Source organism: Sciurus vulgaris (genome assembly GCF_902686455.1).
Source record: "Sciurus vulgaris genome assembly, chromosome: 6".
NCBI classification, from domain to species: domain Eukaryota; kingdom Metazoa; phylum Chordata; class Mammalia; order Rodentia; family Sciuridae; genus Sciurus; species Sciurus vulgaris.
In genome coordinates, this window is record NC_136466.1 from 75,948,941 (window position 1) to 75,971,923 (window position 22,983).

The window sequence follows — 22,983 nt, forward strand, 5'->3', positions numbered from 1 at the left end:
ATACACAGCCACTAAAATAGTTATATAGGGAAAATATGATTTAAAACCCTTCAAAACTCCTGCTTACAGATTGCCAAATCTAATCTTTAGTCTTGTTCAATGATGACATAATTTATTTAAAGGTACAACCTTCTGATATTATACACTATATTAGAATAATATTCCAATATCAATCTAGAAGGAAAATAAACCTGTATCAAATATTAAGGTCAGATACAATAGATCCGACTCAATAATCACTTTACATTTGAAGACAAAGTTTTGCTTTTGCCCAGTATCATTTTTACTTCAGCATGAGTGTTAAACCAACTAAAATTTAATTCTTACAAGTGTTATTTTTATTAAGTTTTCAAGTTTCAATAGTTTTGATCCAAAATATATACCTATGCCTTAAAACAAAACAAAACAAACAAAAACCCAAAGTGTCATTATAATCAACATGGGCTTTTTCTACCAGTTTCATTTTCCAGTCCATTTAATCCCCAGTATTTCACTTTTATCCCTCATAATTTTATAGCAAATTATCCAGATTGTGTCTTTTGGACTAACCAGTGATAGAACTTAAATCTCAAATGCTATTTTGAAGAAGTGTTGCATAAATAATTTTGGTAATCTGTAAGACAGCTGCATGCAGTGTGTACTGTATTATAACAGCACCAAACCCCTTATAAAAGCCAAGCATTCCTTCCTCTTGCTTTATGGTATTGATACAGTCTCTCATTCCCTCATACTGTGTATTAATTGGAAGCACTTCATAGCCAAGGTCTGTATTGTCAATTATCGTGCGTGTTCCTTGAATGTGAAGGCGGTGCAAAACTGTTTCCAATGGGTAAAGTATAACGTCAGAGCAAAGACTGGCAGCAAAATTAGCAATAAGTTCTGGAAAATAAGCATCCAACATACTTTGCACAGGGCTAGTGCTCTCAGCTAGGTGGTCATTGTAAGTCTTTCTCTTTAGAATTAGCAGGACAAACTTCTGAATGATCGAGCTGATGATGTAATGAAGAACTCCATGCAGCACCGTAGGGAAGACCAGGGAAAGAAGCGGAAGGAGTCGTTTGCTATGAGGCACTCCCAAACCTATCACTCTTCCAATTCCTTCTTTAACACATTCCAAAATCCCAGTATTATCTCGAATTATCTCACTCTGAAATAAAAAGGATGAAATTAGTAAAACTTAACATTTGCTTATTTTTCCACAGAAAAAGGGATGCTTTCTAGGTTCCTTTTAAATTAATTTACTGACTAAAGAAGGAAAGCATCAGTGGTCTGCAAACTTTAACTTTTATCTGGGCATTAGATTCTTTTTTCAAATGAAATCTCACAGCAATGAAGTCAGGGACTATTCTTACTGGGAAAGGGACCTTCGACTGGGTGAGATAGGTGCATATACATCTGGTTGCCTCTCTCAAGCAGCTGTTCAGCTTTCACTCAGAAGCAACAACTACATGGTGCTTAAGGAGGCAGTACGGGATTCAGGAGTTGTTAAACATGGGATTAAATCCTACCTTCAATACTTAACTGGTTACAAGCATGGCCCAGATACTTAACTTCTCCTAAGTGCTAGTTTACAATTCTACAAAAAGTAGAAATCAGTACTACCTACCTTTTATGCAGAGTTGTCATAAATGAAGAAAAGGCCTGGCACCCCGTAGGCACTCAATTAATATTAGTCTTAACTAAAATGTGTGCCATTTTATCATTTGAGGAATAGAAATAAAAAAAGCTTATGATATAAATTACATAGTTATAGAGAAACAGAAAACGAACAGCTAAAAGGATAATTTGGGTGCAGCAATGACTGTAGAACTGTATGGGAGGAAGTTAAAAGGCAGACAAGAGCTGTGTAATGCACTATAGACTACTGTGTAGATTTGAACTTCTAGTTAGATGAGAGATAACTGCTTAGTTTTAAGCAGAAGATAAATATAATTTAGGTTTTAAAATAATACTGGCTGTTGTGCAAAGGAGGACCAGTTTAAAAGTTATAACCATCCAGAAAAGAGATGATGGTGGGTTGGACTAGGAGGCAGCAATGGAAGTAAAGCAGTTCAATTGTGCTTTTTAAAATTAGAGGCAACAGGAATTATTTTTTGGTGGGCTGCATTTGGTATATGAAAGACAAAGAGTCAAGGATTACCAAGGCTATTGGGCCAGAGGTACTGGAGGAATGGCACTGTCTTTTACTGAACTGAGATATACTGCTGGTAGAAATTTGGGGAAGAAAACCAAGAGTTCAGAAATGTTAAGCATCAAACTGGATTATAAGAAAAAGGTCCAAGAGGGACACACAAGTGCGGGAGTCCTTCATAAACAGGTGATATTTAAATCCATGAGAATAAAATTAGCTCATCTAGTCTACTAAACTGTTTCCCTAACTTTGGCCCCTTCGCAATCCAGTATATTTTTAAGACAAAAGCAAATGAGATCCTAATAAAGACTTGTCAGATCAAATCACTATTCTGCTCAAACCCACCATTTCTCTTTAAGTAAAGGCCAAATTATTACAATGAGCTACAATGTCCTATATGATCAGGTCCCCTCTTACCACTCAAGACATTTATTTCCTGTTCTCCCTGCTTGTTTAGTTAGCACCAATCATAATGGCCTCCTTTCTACTCCTCAAATGCATACAATTCCACTTGAAGGTCTTTGCACTTCCTTTCCCTCTGCTCAGAATGTTTTCTAAAATGTCTGTTTTTCTCAGCCTTAGATCTTTACTCAAATTTAATCTTCCCTGTATCCTGAGAGTCTACTACAGTATCTGAAACAGGCTGGCACTCAATAAATATTGGATAAATTTTTTAAAAAAAGTTTAGCAGATAAGACGAAAAGGTAAAGTCAATTAAAATCCCGATTTAACACTGTGCTTAGAAGTCTCAAATTGATCTTGGGGAATTGAGTCAATATGGATCCTTAAGCAGCAGAGGGATATAAGCATTGCAACTTCAAAGCACTAATCTTGCATGTGTACATAGACAGGACTTTTAAAATGCAGAGACCAGAATAAGAATTCTTTTTTTTTCTTTTCTTTTTTGCGGTGCTGGGGATCGAACCCAGGGCCTTGTGCTTGCAAAGCAAGCACTCTACCGACTGAGCTATCTCCCCAGCCCTAGAATAAGAATTCTTAATCAAGATATGGATAACTAGAAAATAATTATTCAACTGCTTTCAGTAGGTGCTCTTTAGGAGACTTACGCATTTTTCAAGGAAAACAATGTTCCCAAAGAGATCTGAGCTTCCCAGAAGGGCAAAGAACCATTAAGCTTTAAGTTGGAAGAAAGAAGATACTGTAATAAGTTGGGTATGTAGTAAAGGAGGGATGACAATGATGGAATATTGTGGAAAGAAAAGGCCAAGTCTTAGATAATTGTTGATATCTCAAATTGGAAGGCATGATGATCGATGAGTTATGAAGGATCAAAGAAGCATACAAATAAAAAAGTTTCCCTAAAACTCAAGTTTTGAGTTAGGGTGACGATTACAAAGATTAATAGAAAATTAATAGAAAGGGAGAAGAGTTTCAAATGAAAGCTAATTTTTGGAGTGATAGGATTGTTTTTATCAATTAATTCTGAGATGGCTAGAGTTAAAATGATTCACAAGTGAATGCACTCTCCTAGGATAATGAGTATATGATAAAAAACGGAAAGCACCAAGGACCAAACCTTAAGACTACAGAAGGAATGGAAGAGAAAAGAAGTTATTGAAAGAAGAGTTCTAGAAAAGCAGATAAAAGGGAGTCAAAAGGGGAGCAACAACAAGTGGACACAGAGAAGAAAACACAAGGGCTGGAGAATACTAGATTATAAAAACACAGGAAAAACTATCTCATTGTGAGCTGGACACATATAAATTACTGGGTATTTAATTTTTAAAATTCAGTTATTAAAATATGATTCCCATTTTATGCATGAGAAAATTAAGATTTAAAAAGGTCAAAAAATTTTCTAAAGTCACAGATCTAATTTAAGTAGTATAGTATGATTCTAACAAGAGTTTGTTCCAAGTTAAAACTTGTTCTCCCAAAACATATCATATTGCTTAGTTGTTTTTCTTAAATAATTACCTTTCTGCTATTGTGAGGATATCTCAGAGTGATATTAGCTCTATAAACTCTGTAGATTTTCTCATTTATCTGAAAGGTTATGTCATTTATTTAACACAATGCCAAATGCAAGAGGAAAGAGAAATATGTTTGGGTTACAAGATGTTTACTTCAGTTAGCTGAAGTTAGTTCTAACAAAAACAAAATCAAACATTAACAATTATATCAGAAAAGAGAACAAGAGGAAAAGAATAATTAGAAGAGAAAAGGCTGATCCAGAAGTTTTTATGGAGAGAAGGCATTCACACATACTGAAGAAAAAAATATGCTAGAGGGTCAGATGTTGGAAATTGAAGACAAGTGTACAAAAAATTGGATTTTGTGTATAAGTGAAGTTAAGACTAACTTCATCTTACAGATTTTAGTGTAGTGAGAAAGTGTATGACATTTAATTCAATATACTCTAAGCGCCACCATGTGGTTGAAAATAGTAAAACAAGCAAGGAGAACAATGTTAAAGCTTTGTAGTACCTATTCACACCAACAGTATTAAATGTTTCTTAAAAACCATATTTAAAAAAAATGCTGTTATAAAACTACCTATGGGGACCATCTTCTCACTAAGGTTATTTTTCATTATTCTTATGCTCAGATAATTAATATGCTGCCTTTTGATAAGCTGTAACCATCTTGAGTTGTATATAAAGCCTTAAAATTTATAGACTTTTTGTATTCAGAGCAAATTACAGGTTGGGTTTTGAAGTGTATAAATAAAGATTACAGTTGCCTATTGAAGGGAGAAAAATAATTAAAACTAGAAGCAGGACCTAAGTTTGCAATGGAAATACATATAGCAGGAATATGTGACATGTGGTGTTATCTGTGAATAAACAATTTTAAAGGACACTTTTTTTTTTTGCTAAACAATCAAACATACACAATGTATTTAGTATTCCAAAACTATTTAACTAAAAAATAAAAAATGACAAGTAAATAACTCACCTGTACAGTTTCAATTAAACTTGCTGAATAAAAAGGCATTGCCACCATATAAGTTAAGCTGTAGAAATTAAAACAAATTAATCAGTATACTGAAACAAGATGTTTAAACTAAATTTTTAAATATCTACTTTAACATACTAATTTATATTTAAAGTGTTTAACATTAATACTTTTGGCCTAAAAATAATAACTTCAGAAACCTGTAACAGGATGCTTTATTCAACAGAAATGAAATGAAAATATTAATAAATACAAGGACAGCCTGCAAAAGGAAACATATTTTACTTTAAACCAATAAAACATAGGCTCATTTATGATTTAGTGTTTGGACCTTATAATTCAGATACTTAAAATTTACTTTTTTGCTATTATCCTATTATCTATTCCCAGATTTCCCATTTAGCAGAGCTAAGCTAGCCTTTGATGGTGAGTGAAGTCCCCTTTTAGTATTAAAAAGCAATATTGTACAGCTTTGCAAAGTTGTTTTCTATCACCAGTGCTTAATCTTCTATTATTTCAACTTTGCAAGCCTGCAAAATATAGTTATCTAAAATCATATCAAAGTGGGACTTACCTAACCCTTATGGGCCAGGTCCTGGTAAGTAGTGGTTTTCAAGGTGAATGGAACATCACTAAGTAATAATGTGCTGGAATGTCCCATAGAGGGAGCCAGCAAGCTGGGGGATTTCCAATTCACAATCTTCAAAAAAAATTAAAAAGTGAAGAGTAAAATTCTAATCTACCAAAATGATTACTGTTGTAAAATCACCAAGTGCCTTTAGGAGTACATTTCAATGTCACTAAAGATTTTGAGTGTGCTCATCACTGTACAAATAAATTTATATCTTTGCTTAACAATAAAGTATAGGTTGAATATCCCTTGTTAGAAGTGCTTAAGATCAGAAATGTTTCAGATTTTGAATATTTTTCAAATTTTGGTGTGTTTGCATATACATAATAAAATATCTTGAAAATGGGACCCAAGTCCAAACACAAAATTCATTTATGTTTTACATACACCTTATACACATCGCTGAAGGCAATATTATGTAATTTTTTTTAAGTGTGCATTTTGACTGTGACCTGTCATGACATTTGGGGTACCATATTGGTGCTCAAAAATTTCAGATAATGAAACATTTCAGACTTCAGATATTTTAATTAGGGATGCTCAACCTGTAATAATAATATTTTTCTTGGAAATTTGGGTTAAACAAATTGAAGACCTTTGCTAACTTTCTAGGAACAAGAGAAAAATTAGGCTGTGATTCTAGCCTTTCAAATTAGTAAGAATTATTGTATTAAAGATCACATGTACTTCAAGATTTTACTCCTAAACTCTATTTTACCCGTTCTTTGGTGATCTGGTCCCATAAAGATTTCCTTTGCTACATTTATTAAAAATGCCTTTCAGTTCTAACACTATAAACATTAATGGAAATTTTCAAGAAAAATGCCATTTTTGATACTTACGATTTCAATAGAAGGTGTTCACCTATTTGTTTAGGATTCCATTTATGTGAAATCTCCCTACAAAGTAAAAAGAAATTTAAATAAAACAAAACCCACATTATTTAAAACTTTGATTTAGCTTAATTTTCAAAAAGCAATTAATTTCTAAAATTTTTAATCTGTAAAAGAAATACGTACTAATAAGATTTTTTTTTTGAAAAAGACTAAATAATTGTGGTGGTTCAAAAAGAGAAAACAATGCAAACTGTTTTTGTACATGCTGACAGAGGAGAAAAGGTATAATTGACTACAAAAATGAACATATTGAGAAACTGAAAAAAAATGATAGCTTTTATAAGAGTACATGGGGAATGGAAAGGGAAACAAGGAACAGGAAAAGGAAGGAAACAAGTTTAAAAAAAACAAAAGTAACTATGCAGGATGACATATGACATTTGCATAGCACCTAATTCCTATTATTACAATGACATTAGTTTTGTGACCATTACTATCTTTTTGTACACCTACTATGGTATGTGCTCTACAACGTGCTCTGCATGAATCCTTTCTAATCCTTGCTACTATTCACATTGAATATATGAGGAAACAGAATCAGAAAGGGTTTATAACTTGCTAACTAGTTAGTATAGAACTAGGTTCTAAACCCTAGTGTCTATGACATGAGTCTGCACTATTTGCCTCAACTTCCTCTCATCTCGCTTCATATAGGAGGAATCCAATGAGGTAAGCAGATATGGTTCCATGTATTTTACTGATTAGAAAAATTAGTGGACACTATCACAAGAGACTGGTCATATGCCAGGTCTGACACCAGTATCTAAGACTATGTGCTTCTGCTATTCTGGTTACCTTTGGAACTGGGGCTGGGGAGTGGGTGGGATGGGGAGAAAGCAAAGAAAGGTAAGCTGAATGAGAATAGACACAAAAAGGGAAAATGGGTGAAAGTTCTAAAAGTCAAAAAGAAGAGAAACCACAGAGAACAAGAAGGTAAATAAGGTAATAGAAAGAAAAAAGTCAGAGGGGATATAAAAGGGAAGAAAAGAAAAATATAGGGGGGAGGGGAATAATGAGAAAGGAAGTGTAGAATAAGGTGAGACTTGCTGCTACAAGGAACTGTACCATTCTACCATGGCCATCAAGAACCTAGAAAAAGGCCTTCTACTTAAAATGGATGAATAAAAAAAATATATGGAGATAAAGGAATAAACATATTGAAAAGGCAAAGAAAATTAAAGTCACTAGGGTAAGTGCTCTAAAAACAAACAGTACAATTACAGTATAAGTAGTATCACACTTTTGTACAATTTTCTAAGAGACTAAAATGTCTGCAGACTTTTAGACAATAAGACAACCAACACTAATTTCTAAGAATCCAGAGAAACCTTCTGGGTTAAACTCTGATCAAATTAACACAAAGATATTTATTTGCCCTGAAAATCACAGGAATTATGGCTGAAATGATAATCAGTGATTAAGTTATAAAATATAAGACATAGATTAGGCCTCTCAACTTACTGATAATTACTTTATGATTACAAAACAAAATATGCTTCTTGCTCTATAAACCATCTTGATGCTATTACTGTTACCATGGCCTCAGAAAGTATCAACACAGGTTATTTACTATGGCATTGATTTTACATGAAACTCCAAAGCTGTGGACAGATAGCTCTGTGACATGTGTCTCTGTATAGACTAGACTATTTCTTTTAAATACAATGTAATTATTACTGAAAATTCTTAAGACGGTTAAAAAAAGCTGAGACTCTTATTTTTCCTATTAGTTTATAAAATAGGTAAAACTTAATGATCTAGAAATTTAAATTAGCATATTTAAATGTTTCAGACAGGGTAAGCAAAAAACATCTAATTAAGCCTTTTTTATTTCATTATTACAGAATGTATATGTTAATTTACTATTTTCACACAAAAATCACCCATGCAAATGAGCATCAAAATTAAAATTTATTAGACTACTTACTTTTCTCAAAATTAGTTTTCTATTTGACAGATTAAAATATATACATCCCTATGTATAATCAATACACAAGAGAATTCTAAAATAATATCTAAGTAGATTTTAATTTTTACATGGTGAAATCTGTTCTCTTCAAAAAATAAAATCTTTCAACTCAATCCAAATCTTCCAATTATCTCTTTTCATCTCTCCTCCTCACAGTTTAACTTTCTAAATTTGTTAATTCCTTGTCCTAACTTCACACTCACTTTTACCCCATTCCAAATTAGTTTCTACCCTGTTATCCTAAAAGGTAGTTCTTCTCAAGGTACCTAATAACCTCCATGTCACTAAATCCAATGGTTGTTTTCAAGTCTGTGCCTTATCTGACATTTCAGTAGCAAAGAGGTATACATGGTCCTTTGTCCTTCAATCTTTTGGAATCTATTCCTTTTTTTCTTTAAAGGATTATCTTTCCTTAGCCCAGTCACCTATTACTGGAGTTCCTAGGCTCATGACCTCAGTTTTTCTTACTCTGCTTGTTGTACTAGGTACTCTCCCCAAGATTATGGCTTCAAAGTCTCCCAAATTTATTTACCTTCAGTCCACCTCTAAATGTCAGCCTCGGTATCACTGCCTACTGAAAATTCTACCTGGATATGATAAAGGACCTGAAAATGAAATAAACTTGAGCAAAATCATATTTAAATTTTTCTTTCAGATTTAAACTCTTAGTGTTCCATACTTGAGAACCATTAATCAGAAAGAATCAACTGAGTTTAAGGAAGACTTCATCATGTTTAAATCAGCAGATATTTAAAAAGTGAATTCAGAAGGATCATTGGGAGAAAACTACAAGATGTTTACGTTTGTGACCACGAATGTGAGATGAATCAAAACCAAGTTGGAGTTTAACTTGTATTTTGTGAGAAACTGAACTACACAGGTAAACATGGTTACAGGAGCTCCCCCACCTCATGTTAATGATAAGAGAAAAACCATATGTAAATAAAATGAATGATCCTTTGGGGCAGAACAACATATAGCCTAACTACTCATTCCAACTAGGGGAAGGTTCCAGAAGGATTGAGAGGGGTTTGGTAGTAGATAGAGAGATCACAGATGAGGATCATAGGTTAATTGTCTTCAAAACAGTAATGCTATTGAGGAACTAAAAGCTTAGTGACTTAGTATGTACTAGAGATCTGTTTTTCTCTGTGATGTGATCATAAACAGTATTTTTTTTCCATCCCTCCAATCTCTGTTCCTGTCTTTTCATGACCTTCTCCATATGACCTGTTTCTGTGTTTTTTTTTTTTTTTTTTTCATTTTGATTCATTGTACACAAATGGGGTACGACTTTCATTTCTCTGGTTGTACACGAAGTAGTTACACCGTTTGTGTAACCATACATGTACATGGGGTAATGATGCTCGTCTCATTCTATTATCTTTCCTTCCTCTGCCCCCTCCCCACCCCTCATTTTCCTCTACACAATCTATTCTTCCTCCATTCTTCCCTTACCTTCTCCCCCTACTCCCATTATGTATCCTCATCCACTTATCAGAGAAATCATTCAGCCTTTGGTGTTTTGGGATTGGCTTATTTCACTTAGCATGATATTCTCCAACTCCATCCATTTATCTGCAAATGCCATGATTTTATTCTTCTTTATGGCTGAATAATACTTCATTGTAAAAAAAAAGAAAGAAAAAGAAACCCTAAAAACTGGTGAATCTATACTGTGACATCTGTTCCATCTAATAACCATGTGCATTTAAGAAACCCCAGTCTAGGAGACCTCATAGCTCGTCCTTCTCATGTGATAACTTCCATTAATTGCTCTAAGTTATTGCTTTGCTGCCTGTTTTTGTTACAACCCTGCTTTCCCCCAAGAAAGGTCAAGCCTGTAAGGAGGAGAAGGGGACAGGGCGAGAGATGGGAAGAGGTGAGGAGGAGGAGAAATAAAAAAAATGCTTACACACTTCAGAAAATGGCTTTATTTGACATCCAGTTGGTTACACAAGCCAAAATTCTAGAAGATATCCTAATACTGCCTCCTTTCCATCAACCATTCCTCGACCACCACCCAAGGTCCATCAATTTTACCCGAGTATCTTTCAAAACTGTCCACTTACCTCCATCTCCAAAAATACCACCTTGGTCCTAGATAATACCATTTCTTACTCTGATTATTGTTATAGCATACTAAGATGTCTCCTTTTATTCACTTTGTTCCTTCTACAATCTTTTCGTCTACAGCTAAAATGATTCTTTGAAAACATAAACCTGAAGTCACTGACCTTGCTTAAAACTCTTCAGTATTCTTTAGGTCACCTATGAAGCCATACATGTTCTGGCTCCCACCTACTTCTGCAGTATTCTTTCACACACCACTCCCACCTTGCCCTCTGGCCTCCAGTCACATGAGTCTTCTCTCATTTACCAGAATTCTCTTTTTCCTTCTCTTTAACCTGAAGTCAACATGACTTTTCACCTCTGCTTTAGAGAAGCAGCAGTACTTGCCTAAGGTTTTAGAAGTAAAATGTGAGGTTACCAGGACCTGAACCAATATATTTCAGATTGCAAGGACTGATTTTTCTACTATTACCAAGCTGAATTTCATGTGTTTTGTTAAATTTTTATAGAATTTTGTGTCTCTGAGAGAATTTCAAGAATATTCGACTACAAGTACATACTTCTGAACTCATCCTGTAATATAAAAAGCAATTAAGGTGGATATGGTTAGTCAAGAGCAGACATTCAGTCTTTTAAGTATGAGATAAGAAAACTTTAGGTGGCCAAATGTTTCTACCTTTCTTATGTTTGTTTTGTCTCTAGTCTGTTAGCAAAGCTGTATTAAAGAACTTCACGATTATGATGTCCTTTGAAAGTAATCACATTGGAAAAAAAGCTTGATATCAGTTTCTTTCATTTCCTTTCCTATAAAGATTAAATCCCAAGTCTGTGATATATCAGTGGCTATATGTTAAATTGCCTTACATTCTTGACAATCCAAAAAATTTAACCTAAGGACTAACTTTGGATTGATGAGCCACTCAAAAACTTTAATGCTGATGGTCTGATGTAGTTTTTTCATACAGAACATCACAGAGTCGTGCCAAATAGCACCTAAAAAGTTCGTGATTTTCAATATGATCTATTAATATTATTTTCATTATTCTTTGTAAGATTCCCTGATTACCCATTACTGTGAGTATTCAACTGTACATTATTATTCTCATACTTTTTTACCACGACTCCAACGCTTATCTTTCTTTCACCAAATAACCCTGGAACCTGTTTCATAGACCAAGGGAGCTGTGGGGTGGCTCAGTAGCAGAGAACTTGCCTAACATGCATGAGGCACTGGGTTTGATCCTTAGTATCACATACAAACATAAGAAAATAAAGTAAGGGCATGTTATTCATCTACAACTACAAAACAAATTAAATAAATAAATAAATAAATAAAGAGATTCAGCAATTTCCCTAATTTCTTTACTCCTCAACTATCTCTCCCATCACATACAACCACACACATGAGAATAGCATGCATATATACATAGATAAGTTGCTTAGGATTCTCTCTTTGGTCATGTCATTTAGTCAATTTAGGTGCACTGCACCCTAATTCACCTCAGGTGAGCCACACCCATTTAATGTTTCAAATGCTATTTTATGCCACACACTTGAATTTATGTCTTCAAATTTTCTGTATAGTTCTCATCCACAGGCAACCACCTATTAGAAATGTTCCCCAGATATTTTGAAAGAATATCAAACTTTGTTTATTCAAAGTTAAATTCCATTTCTTCTTCTCCACTCCAGCTTCTTTTTCATGAATTTCTCATCTTGGTTAACATCGACAATATAGACATCTTAGTGACTGCTGATGATTTAATCTCCCATACCCCCATTCCAACCTAATATTATCATAATTAAACTTCAGAAATGTCCATCTAACTCATTGCTTTCTGTTCTGTTCCACAGTTCAGAACCAACTCAGTCTGGCCTAGATTATTAAAATTGCTCTGCACAAGTCTCTCTGCTTTAGTCAATATTTTTTTACACTACCACTTGAAAATATCCTTTATCAAAACACCTACATATTAAAAAATAAATTCTTAAGATTCCCAATCACATAAGAGAATAAAACATTACAAAGATATAATCATACTTTAATCTAGCACCACAGTTTCCTTTCTTAATATTCCACCCCAGACATACTCAGTACTCAAGCACAAGTCACTTTCTTCTATTGTCTAGCTGTCCAACTTCTATAGCTCTGGGCACGTGGTCACCTTTTCTTGGAATTACCTCCTTTTCTGTCAAGTCAACTCTTATTCAAAATTCAAGATCTACATAAGATTTCAGTTATTTTTTGAAATCCTTGCCAGTAACTGCAGGGAAGGTATCCATGAGTCTCTGAAAGGGGATTGCTTAATTACAGCATGAATCACACAACGTACTCTACCTAAACTTGTTACTTAAAGAATGGGGATTGCTTTCATACCTATATTGTCCCTTAGTTGGCAGTTAATTGCTGATACATAGCAGAAAGAGCTGGAAGATATATCTTAATAGATATTAGAACAAGAACTTTTTCATGACAAACTAATTGAACAAGATATGATTAATAATACAATATTATTATCTCTCAACTACTTCACATAAGTTTTCAGATTCAAGGTACTTTTAGAAGTTTCTATATTTCACTAAAATTTAATATGAAACTAATATTGAGAAAATGCTTAAAAAGTTACCTTGGCAAAGGTGTAAATTCACTAATTATGCCTTCTGCGCCAAGTGTGACTCCCTGTACGATAAATGTACTTCCCATTCCTTTCCATAGGGCTCTTGGTCCCTAAAATGAACAAAATTTATTGTTATTTCTGTTAATGCTTAAATATGAAACACAGTCTTTAAAAAATTTAATACTGAATAAAATATTGACATTTTCTAATTAGATATTATTCTACTAGAAATATTAGAGAACTAGAATTTAATTTCCATCATTCAAACATAATTTCAAACATTATTTTAATGTTTGTCATGTGATCTATGAACACTCCAACTAATTAAATACTGATCATAATCAGTTAACTGATTAAATATCTCTAATATCTACATATTCAAGTTGCTACTAGTCCTACCCTTTGGATGACTCATAGGTACCTCAAAATTTATAAAACTACAAACTGGATCATATCCATTTAAACCACTCTGATTCTTTATCTGTGGTATTTCTCATCTTCCTTAGATGGCAGCTTCATTATCCTAGTGTTCAAAAATTATCCAGATAACACTCACCTCACTCTTTTATCTAATTAGCCAAGTTCCACAAATTCTGCTCTTACAAATTCATGCTCTTTTCACCATCCTTATACCATGACTTAAATGAGTTTGACTACATTACAACAGTTTCACTGTTTCTAGTCTTGCCCCTTTTTACAATGCCACCAGTGATATTCCTTTCTTATTATTTATCTATGTTATTATAGACACAGCAAAATTAAAAAGAAGCGATAGCAGTAGAAAAGTTTGTTTCCTTTTCATCCCAGTGCCTGAGCAGCAGTTTATTATTTATCTTCCAGAGATTATTCATGCATATTCAACTATATCTTCATGTGGATGTACAAATATAGAACTGTTTTAATTTTGTTCATTTTTAATAGGTAGAACTATCTTGAAACAAAAAATAACCCAGCGATCATTCCTATCAGTCCAGAGCTACCTTTTTATTTTAAAGGTTAGATGGTGATTCACCAGATAAACATAATTAATTTGCTGATACCCTATTAATGGTCATTTAAAAACTTCAAATCTTACCATGTGCAAATGCTATAATGACATCCTTACACAGACATTTTCTGTATATAAACATACACACTTATATATGAAATTGAAGTTCCCAGAAATGAAATTAAGTACAAGAATATGAACATTTTAAATTTTGATGGATAATGCCAACAACCCAACCTTGTTCAAAATATTCTGGATACTGATAAAACATCTTCAGTAGTATTCCTGCAGCTTCTGTGATCAAGTACCTCATCACAGAAGGCCTTTTATGAGTTGGATCCTATCTACTTCTATATCCACTTTTTCATCTTACTCTGATCTCTGTTCTAAACTCACACTGTATTGCATTAAATTCATTCCCGAATATTACAACTATTCCTTTGCACAACTACTTATAAAATCTTTTCTTTATCCTTCACATTAAGAAGTAGACTTATTGAATACATCAATAAGACAATATGTCACTAAACTTTCCCCAAAGGTTTTCCAAACCATCTCCTATGTTTAATCCCAGTTTTGATAAGGTATCTCTCTTTTATGTTCTGATATTATTTTATACCTCTAATATATCTATTTGCATTTAGTAGATGTATTCGAGGCATTGTTGGTTGGTTGTTTTTGGAGGTACTGGAGATTGACCCAGATGTGTTCTATCACTGAGCTACATGCTCAGACCTTTTTTGTTTTTTTAAGAATTTAAACTTTGTTTTTTTGTGGTGCTAAGGATGGAACCTAGGACCTCACCCATGCTAGGTAAGTACTTTACCACTGAGCTACCACCCCAGTCTTTATTTTTAGGCAAGGTCTTGCTAAGTTGCTGAGGCTCGCCTCAAACTTATGATCCTTTTGCCTAAGCCTCCCAAGTAGGTGTGTGCCACCATGCTTGGCTTTAATATTGCATCTTACTGTACCACAATCTTCTGTTTATGTGTTTGTCTCCATGACTAAATTATAAGCCTCTTGATGGCAGAGACATTATCTTATCTGCTGGTAAGCTCTTTGTATTTCTGAGTTAATTAAGCGAAATTTTCAAAGATTCAAAAAGATACCATTACTAAGTTATGTTAGTTTTACTACAAGAATTAAGATACTTTCATTAACCATGTTAAAGAAATTCTTCTTACTTTGATTGCCAAGCACAAATAACTCATATATAAAGTGTCCATGCACTAATTCTCACCTGAGTTTTATTGAAGCTGTACATAATGTTGATGATTGTAAATGGAGTGAGATGATAATGCCGCGCATGGTAATTAACCTGTAAAAAAGATAGTACTTTTTTTTCTGTTATCATTTTGTCAAGAAATAACAAGGCCATGAAAAATACAGAGTTGCACCATATACAAAGTTAAATTCTAAAGTTACCATAAATTAAAAAAAACAAAATCACTTTTGAATGTACTTTAAATAACCTATTAAAAGAACAATATCTATGATTATATAAATACAGTATGAGGATAAATGAATAAGAACACAGTAAGGTAGACTATATAAAAGGGGGTTTTGGTTGATACTCATTTCCTTAGAAACACTAGAATTACATTATGGAAGTATTTTTCAAACTATAGGTGGCATTCAATGGGTAAACTATGAAATCAGGTAAAGGGGTCAAAACAACATACACTAGGATCACAATGTAATATTATACAATGTAAAATACATATGTCAGAAATATACTGTTTGGGATATATAGTATCAATGCTAGTTAAGTGGTTATTTCTTTATACATACGTCTCAGTGTTGAGCATAAACATTAAATTTGTAATGATTTATAATGTTTTAAACTATAACAGTAAACAAATATGGGGAAAATATTTTGTAGAGAAGTTACATGATACTAGCATCTGCTGTAGAGTGAGCCACTTATCCTTGAGGCCCCCATTACCCTATAAGAGGATCAACTAGTTCAAAATTATTTTCTTAATGATTTGCATTTTCCACTGCATTGATATTTTCACTAATGGTGCAAAAGCTTTGATGAATAAAACTACAAGCTTTTTAGCATGAATCAAGGCAGGAGCATCAAATTACATTTTTGTAATTGTTGGATTCTTCACCCCACATACTCAAAGGAAGGAAAAGGCAATCTTAAGAACATTATAGATGAAACAGTAAAAAAATAAGATTAATTTTATGAAATCTTGATTCTGAATACATGTGCTTCCAATTAATATACTGTATTATTAAAAAAGTAAGATAGCTGTCATGAGGGAAAGCACTAACATGATAGAACTGCAAGATGATCTAGCCACTTTTTGCATGGAAGAGCATTGTTACTGGAAAAATTCATTGACAGACTGTAGATATTCAAATTGGCACAAATATGTTCTTGAAATGAATAAAGTAAGCTTATTGATTTAAAAAGCCCGATTGACAGTATTTGTTGTCAATAAGGTTTTCAAGTGTAAATCAGATTTTTGGGAAACCCATATCCACAAACGAAAGCATATAATAAGTGAAGACTTTCTGATAGTACTTTTAAAAAAGCTGACTTTTTAATATTGTATAATCAAATATTCTAACATTTACAAGGCATATAAAACAGTGATTCAATAGTTTTCAAATAAAAAATGGTTTATGATATGGAATCATGCATAGGTAAAATTAAACACTCAAGAAGCAGTATAAATCAATGGATATTCTTTTAATGTAGCAAACTATAAAGTTTATGTGGTTTCAGATTTCACAGTGAAAAAACCTCTTAAGAAACTACGACTTGATGAGTTTAGATTTAATTTCAAAGAACATCCAGAATTATCTGAACAGGATATAAAATGCCCCTCTGTTTTTAAACTATATGTGTGCACAATGTTGGACTTTCTCATTTCTTTTAAAACATAACATATTGCAACTGATTGTGGGTTAAGATATGAAAAACCATAAACTCCTATTATGCCCAACATTAAACACATTTTTAAAAAGTTACTTTTCATAAATGTCATTTATGTTACTATTTAATAAATTTACTCTGATGAATTAGTTAGTGAAATTCTCCCAGATTTAATTTCTGAAATGATAAATATTGACAAATATAATCCACATAAATCAAAGTTCTTCAGGATTCTCAATTTTATAATTTTTAAGACTTTAAAAAAGAGGTTTTGAAAAAAAAATTCAAGAACTACTATTTCACAGATTTTGGAACATTTCACACAGAATAATGATTACATGATTTCATGTCATTTATCTGAATTCTGCACTCTGTATCAGAATTAGAATTATCTCAGTAGGTCATGGAAATCACATTTACCTGACATTGGCGGCGTAGAACAATGCAAGGATGGGCCAGTACATTTTCTGTAAAGAGACTACATAAAAATAACTTATGCATATGGGTTTATATACAAATTTTATTTACACATACTTTTAGGTATGTATATGCACATGTATGTATGTGTATGTGTGTGTATGTGTGTGTGTGTGTGTGTGTGTGTGTACACATCTGAAGTTATTTTGCCTTCAGGATCAAGGATCATACATTATTGTATGTCCTTGATTCTTAAAATAAAATGAAAGCATTTTAAAAAGTATCTAGATACACTTGTAAATGATTCTATCAATAACAAAATTCAATATAATGAATAAAAACCAGATCTGCAAAGTGGTCAATAAGGGAAACAATTTATGATATTAAATCTTTAGTATGAAGATGAAAATAGATTTCCTTATGATTGACATGGGAAATGCCTTACTGTTTAATTTCAATTTCTTTCAGAAAATGTATTATGAACAAAGTTTCTATGAGCAGACCCATCTGTTCTTCATGAATCTCATTCTAAAATTTTGATTTTAATGTACTTGGCATTTAATTTGTAATATTTTAATGACCATTTTAATTGCTATTTTGTGTATAAATATTCCTTTTGAAAATATTCCCTGCAAAATAATTGTACCTGTGGGCTTAAGCTCTAAAACTGACATATACATACATGCGCTCATATACACATATCTGCATGTAGACTAATTCCATTTTAAATGAACTAAAGCTTTACGTAGAAAGAGTAAGGCTGAACACTAGCAGACTGAAAAACAGATTTTATCTGAACTGACGTTAACATCTTTAGGTTCAATTATTCAATAAGGTATTTTTTCTTGGTTAAAATGTTTTTAATGATGAAAGTCATTTTGGCAAGAAATGTAAGCCTAATGCAAATCCAGTATTTATGAAACTGGTATTCACTAAAAATCACAATGATTAAGAATGATAATTTCCTTAAATAAAATGATTATTAGAAATAAAATGTAAAGCTGATCCCCAAATGCTGAGCACAGAGAAAACTTAACAATGTATGCTACTAAATACCTTGATAGCATTCAAATATTTAGATTAAAAAGTTCAATACACAATTACTTTTATTGATCAGATGGGAAATTAGTTTACATTTGATTCTATTCTTTTTATAGATCCATGAAAATTGTTAAAATATTCATTAGATAATTATTTTGTATTTATAAAGCTGAATGACTAGTTTCTATACTTACTGGAAAAAAATCAAGTTATAGATTTTAAATGATTTATTTCTACAAAATATTACTGAAGATTTAATCTGCTGCTACAAAGAGAAACCTCAAGAAATACTAATCATTTAATATTATAAATTAACAGAGAAACTCTAAATAAAAACTTATATGATCTTTAGATAAAAGATTACCTTGCAAGTCCAATACCAAATCCAGCAAATCTATTCAACTGTTCTAAAATAAAAAGAATAAGATTACTCATAACCGATATTTAGATTTACTACAAAAATAACAAAAATATTTTCTTGTGTTAACATGTTATTCATTTATTCAAACTCAAATACTGAGAGGAGTCAGGGAGGTACATTGAGTAAGTGAAGAATTGCTGGCACTTGTGGCAAGTTGCAAGGTGTGGACCTCTTAACAGTGCAATTGTTCTTGAGCGCCACATGATTGTTGCCACATGAAACTGAGGGTCCAGAGTTTCTGAGTTGTGATTTTTTTTCAAAAAGACAGTTTCAATTTCAGAAAAATCTTCCAAATTTTAAGTATTTACCCTGACAACTCTTTGAAAAAGTTTTAAACATTGTTTGGAGCAAGTCAAATTGCATGCAGATAGAACCAGTTTCAACTTCTGACTGCAACCAACTAAAAAATCATTCAGATGGTCCTCATACACAAACAACTTGACTTCCCAAGCTGTAAAACTAGTTATTCACTGTTATTGATGTAGAGAACCTTGTTATACCAGTATTTTCAAGCAAAGAATTTCAAAATTACCAATCTGAAAGAGAACTTAGGTCACCAAAATGAATAAATACAGCTTTCTTCTGTAACCTCAAATTTTAGTTCAAGAGTTACTTTAATTCATTCTCTGTGATAGATTAATGAGTATACATATGTGCTATTTCTAATGGCATTTCTGTAATGTTACTATAAAAGTTCACAGATGGAAACATTACTATGTATATGTCAAAAGAAAAAAGTCTTTCAGCTAAAGAACACCAAATTTATAAAGGTGAATTATCACAAATCCAGAGGACCTGATATTTAGTATCACCTATAATACAATATTCACAAACAGTAATTTTCTTCCTCTCCTAAACTTTGCTCTTTCAAATGAAGCAATGCTGCCACTATTCCCTTACAGTGAGAAGGCCAAGCAACCCCAATACTGAGGAAACTGCATCACCCTGGAAGCTAAAACAAAAAACTTCTTTTGCCATGTTAAGGCTGCTTTCCTCCATTCAGCTTCTAACCTTTTGAGGCATATAGACCATCCTCAAATATTAAGAGAAAATGCCACTCACATTTTCTGGAAGGGGTTAGGAAGGTTATAAACCTGCTGATAACTAAGTTTTTCAGATGGTTATCCTCCTAAAATTACACTTACCTGCCACTTAACAGCTGTAAAATAAACCCCTGGCTTTGTTAACAAGCTCCTCCTCATTTTAGCCATCAAGACATGACTTAGGAAAATAAACAAACTTTACTACTTAAGAAGATAACTGTGTAGCAATCATATACAGATTTTGAATTGTTTAATTTATAACTTACAAAAGTTTTGCAGTATTCTTATAGAAGGAGCAGGACACATTTGAAAGAAAATTCGGTAAGAGTCAAAAAGCTAATTGTATGCCACTAGATAAGTCACTGATCTTTCGTCACATTCTCAATGTCTTATTAGATAATCATTCAAGTTTTTTTTTTTTTTTCCAGTTAACACAAATAAAAGTCAAGGAAATGAGTGTAAGGCTGATGTGCAGAATATATTTAATATGTGACAATATAATTAATCTATTACCCTAATAATTCCAGGTGAATGGAATAAGAAAGCAATTTACATTTTATGAATAAAATGGATGTTGAAAATATACAGATCATGGAGTGTTGCAGTCAAAAATGCCTGTCTTCTGTTTCCTGCAAAGAATAAATATATTTTGATTCCAAAGTCTTATAGTGTGATTTAATCAGTGTTTCTAACTCTTAAGTGGAATTTTTACACCAAGAGAAAGAAAGCAGAATAAAGGAAAATTACCATAAGGAAAATTTCTAGATTAGGAATCTGAAAAACAAATACATCTCCCATGCTTAAAAGAGTAAAGGAAGAAAAAATGGATACCATATTAACTACTAAGTGTTCCATAACCTGCTAGGTGTCATGCAGTTCATCTCAAAACTTATTTAAAAAAAAAAAAAAAAAAAAAAAAAAACCCTATCAGGTATTCTACAAGTCGTACAGATGAGAAAAACGACACCTTACAGATCTTTTAAAAAAGAGTCCAGTTTATGAGTGACAGAGCTAGCCTTGAACCCTAATCTGACAACAGTGAAAAGCGTCTTTGCAGAACACAAAGCTACAATTAAAGCCATTAATTAAATCAAGAAAAAAATAAAGCTACCAAAGTGAATTAAGTAACAATAAATAACCAAATTTCTTTCTTTCTTGATTCTGGTCATTGGTTGTAACACGGCACAATCCCTAAAATTTTCTACTATGCACCCTATAGCTAAGGCAGATGTCTTTTTTGGAGGTGATCCCGGAGAATACGTTTGCGTTAAAGGAATGGAGGCCCACTTCAGGAACAGAGGACGAAAAGAGGGCAGAGGGTGTGCAGCACGACAGGCCGAGAAGGGACCAGGGCGGGAGCCTCCGCGCAGTTTCCGGGGTCCGAGGGCCTCTCGCGCGGCTTGGCCAACCCATCCACCCACCCGGGCCTCCGGCCCGACGCCCCTCACCAGTGCTTTGCGCCTGCAAGCCGGCACCGCCACCGCCGGGAAAGGGTTCCTCCGCGGGGCCCTCGTGCGGGGTGGAGGCGGAGGGCACGCCATAGGGCGGGCTTTTCTCTCCCCAGTGCAGGTTGCGGCTGCCGGGGATGTCTGGGGGAGTCGTCACCCAGTGGCCCAGGTCCGACCCGGAGCTGAAGGACCTGGCGGGGAAAGCGCCACTAAAACCCTGCTCGTCCCGGGCACCACCCCGGTAGCCCAAGCCATCGAATCCATCCGGGCGCCGCGGATGCATCGCAGCAGGGGCTGGATGAAGCGAGCCCGCCCGGAGGCCACGACCACTGGGGAAACCGCGACCTAGGGCCGCGCAATTCCCCTTCCCCGGCAGCCGCCGTAACGGGGTATTCTGACAAGCGGAAGTCACGACGGGAACACGGAAGTTCTTGGAGCACGTGATCATGGTTCTTCCGGCCACCTTTATCGCTTGGTTGCTAAGGAAACACGGAAGTAACCTAGAGCCAACCCTTAAAATTGTCGTTTGGGAGGAGGCGGGAAAATGTGGAGTTAAACGCCCTATTAAAAAGATGAGTCCTGGACGGGAGGCCGGAGATGGTTCTTCAGGGGCTAGACTGCGCTCGCACAGAGCTGACCGCCGAGCTGATGGCCAGCAGTGCCTCACAAGCACCTCCCCCGAGGTGTTTCTCACGCTGCTGGTCCCTCGCCTGTCCCGAGGGAGCTAGTTTAGGTTAAAACTGTGGGGGTTAGTGAGTTCCAACTAGCTTCGTCTACCGCTTCTATGGCTTTGAAAAAAAAAAGAAAGAAAAGAAAAAACAGTTGAAAGATTCGGGTTCCCCCTGCGAAACAAATCTATATCTTGGGACCACCAGAACAAGCAGTAGAAAAGTTCAAGTCAAAGTCGAGGAAGAACAGCTCGCCCCCCGACCCCCACGCCTCCTTTCCCCTCACACGCTAAAACGAACCTCCCTCCCGGGTTTAGGAATTAAATATTTTACTTTTCTAAGGCGGCAGAGCAACTGTAAACAGTTTTCCTTATGCGCTTAAATCACCCAGGGTATTTAAATCCCAGCGATATCATTCAAACTCCGGACCACCCTGGCTGAACAAGGGAGACTTGCGCAGCCCCCTACTACCTGTTTTCATGAGCTCCATAGGCTCTTGGGGCAGAGTGACTCTCCCTAGATCTGACCGAGTCCTGCATGGGTTCTTCCTGTGTCTCTTCTTCCCCGCTGGACGCTTAGAATTCCAAGGGCTTTCAGAAGAGAACCCTGACGTACTGTTCTCGATCTTTATTAAAGAGATGATCAACTTCATTTTGAGTGAATTGACATTCTTAAATTAGGTCGTGTTATGACTTGGGCAAAGGTTTCGAGTCTCTTTTAAGTGTATTCAGTATTACTCAAGTGTTAGTACCAAGTAACTGGATAACTAATAATCAAATTATTTACTAGATACAACAATAAAAAGTCTTTCTCTGTTCCTTAGGAATGAT

General features: G+C 34.2%; 1 protein-coding gene across 3 annotated transcripts; it reads right to left on the reverse strand.

Moving 5' to 3' along the window:
• Window positions 1-345: 345 nt before the first annotated feature.
• On the reverse strand, window positions 346-22,662 carry SLC25A46 (solute carrier family 25 member 46). Of its 3 annotated transcripts, none has more exons than XM_079145717.1 (8): window positions 22,625-22,662; window positions 18,938-18,980; window positions 17,536-17,593; window positions 15,466-15,543; window positions 13,247-13,347; window positions 6,524-6,580; window positions 5,051-5,108; window positions 346-1,147 (listed from the first exon to the last, which is right to left on the reverse strand). In XM_079145717.1, exons 1-8 carry the CDS (start codon window positions 22,641-22,643, stop codon window positions 569-571), a joined length of 993 nt encoding a protein of 330 aa, XP_079001843.1. In that variant the 5' UTR covers window positions 22,644-22,662; the 3' UTR covers window positions 346-568. The 3 variants fall into 3 exon arrangements, with proteins under 3 accessions (XP_079001843.1, XP_079001841.1, XP_079001842.1); XM_079145715.1 differs by lacking the exon at window positions 22,625-22,662 and adding an exon at window positions 21,486-21,898; XM_079145716.1 differs by lacking the exon at window positions 22,625-22,662 and adding an exon at window positions 21,486-21,720 and having other exon boundaries at window positions 18,938-18,975.
• Window positions 22,663-22,983: the final 321 nt, after the last annotated feature.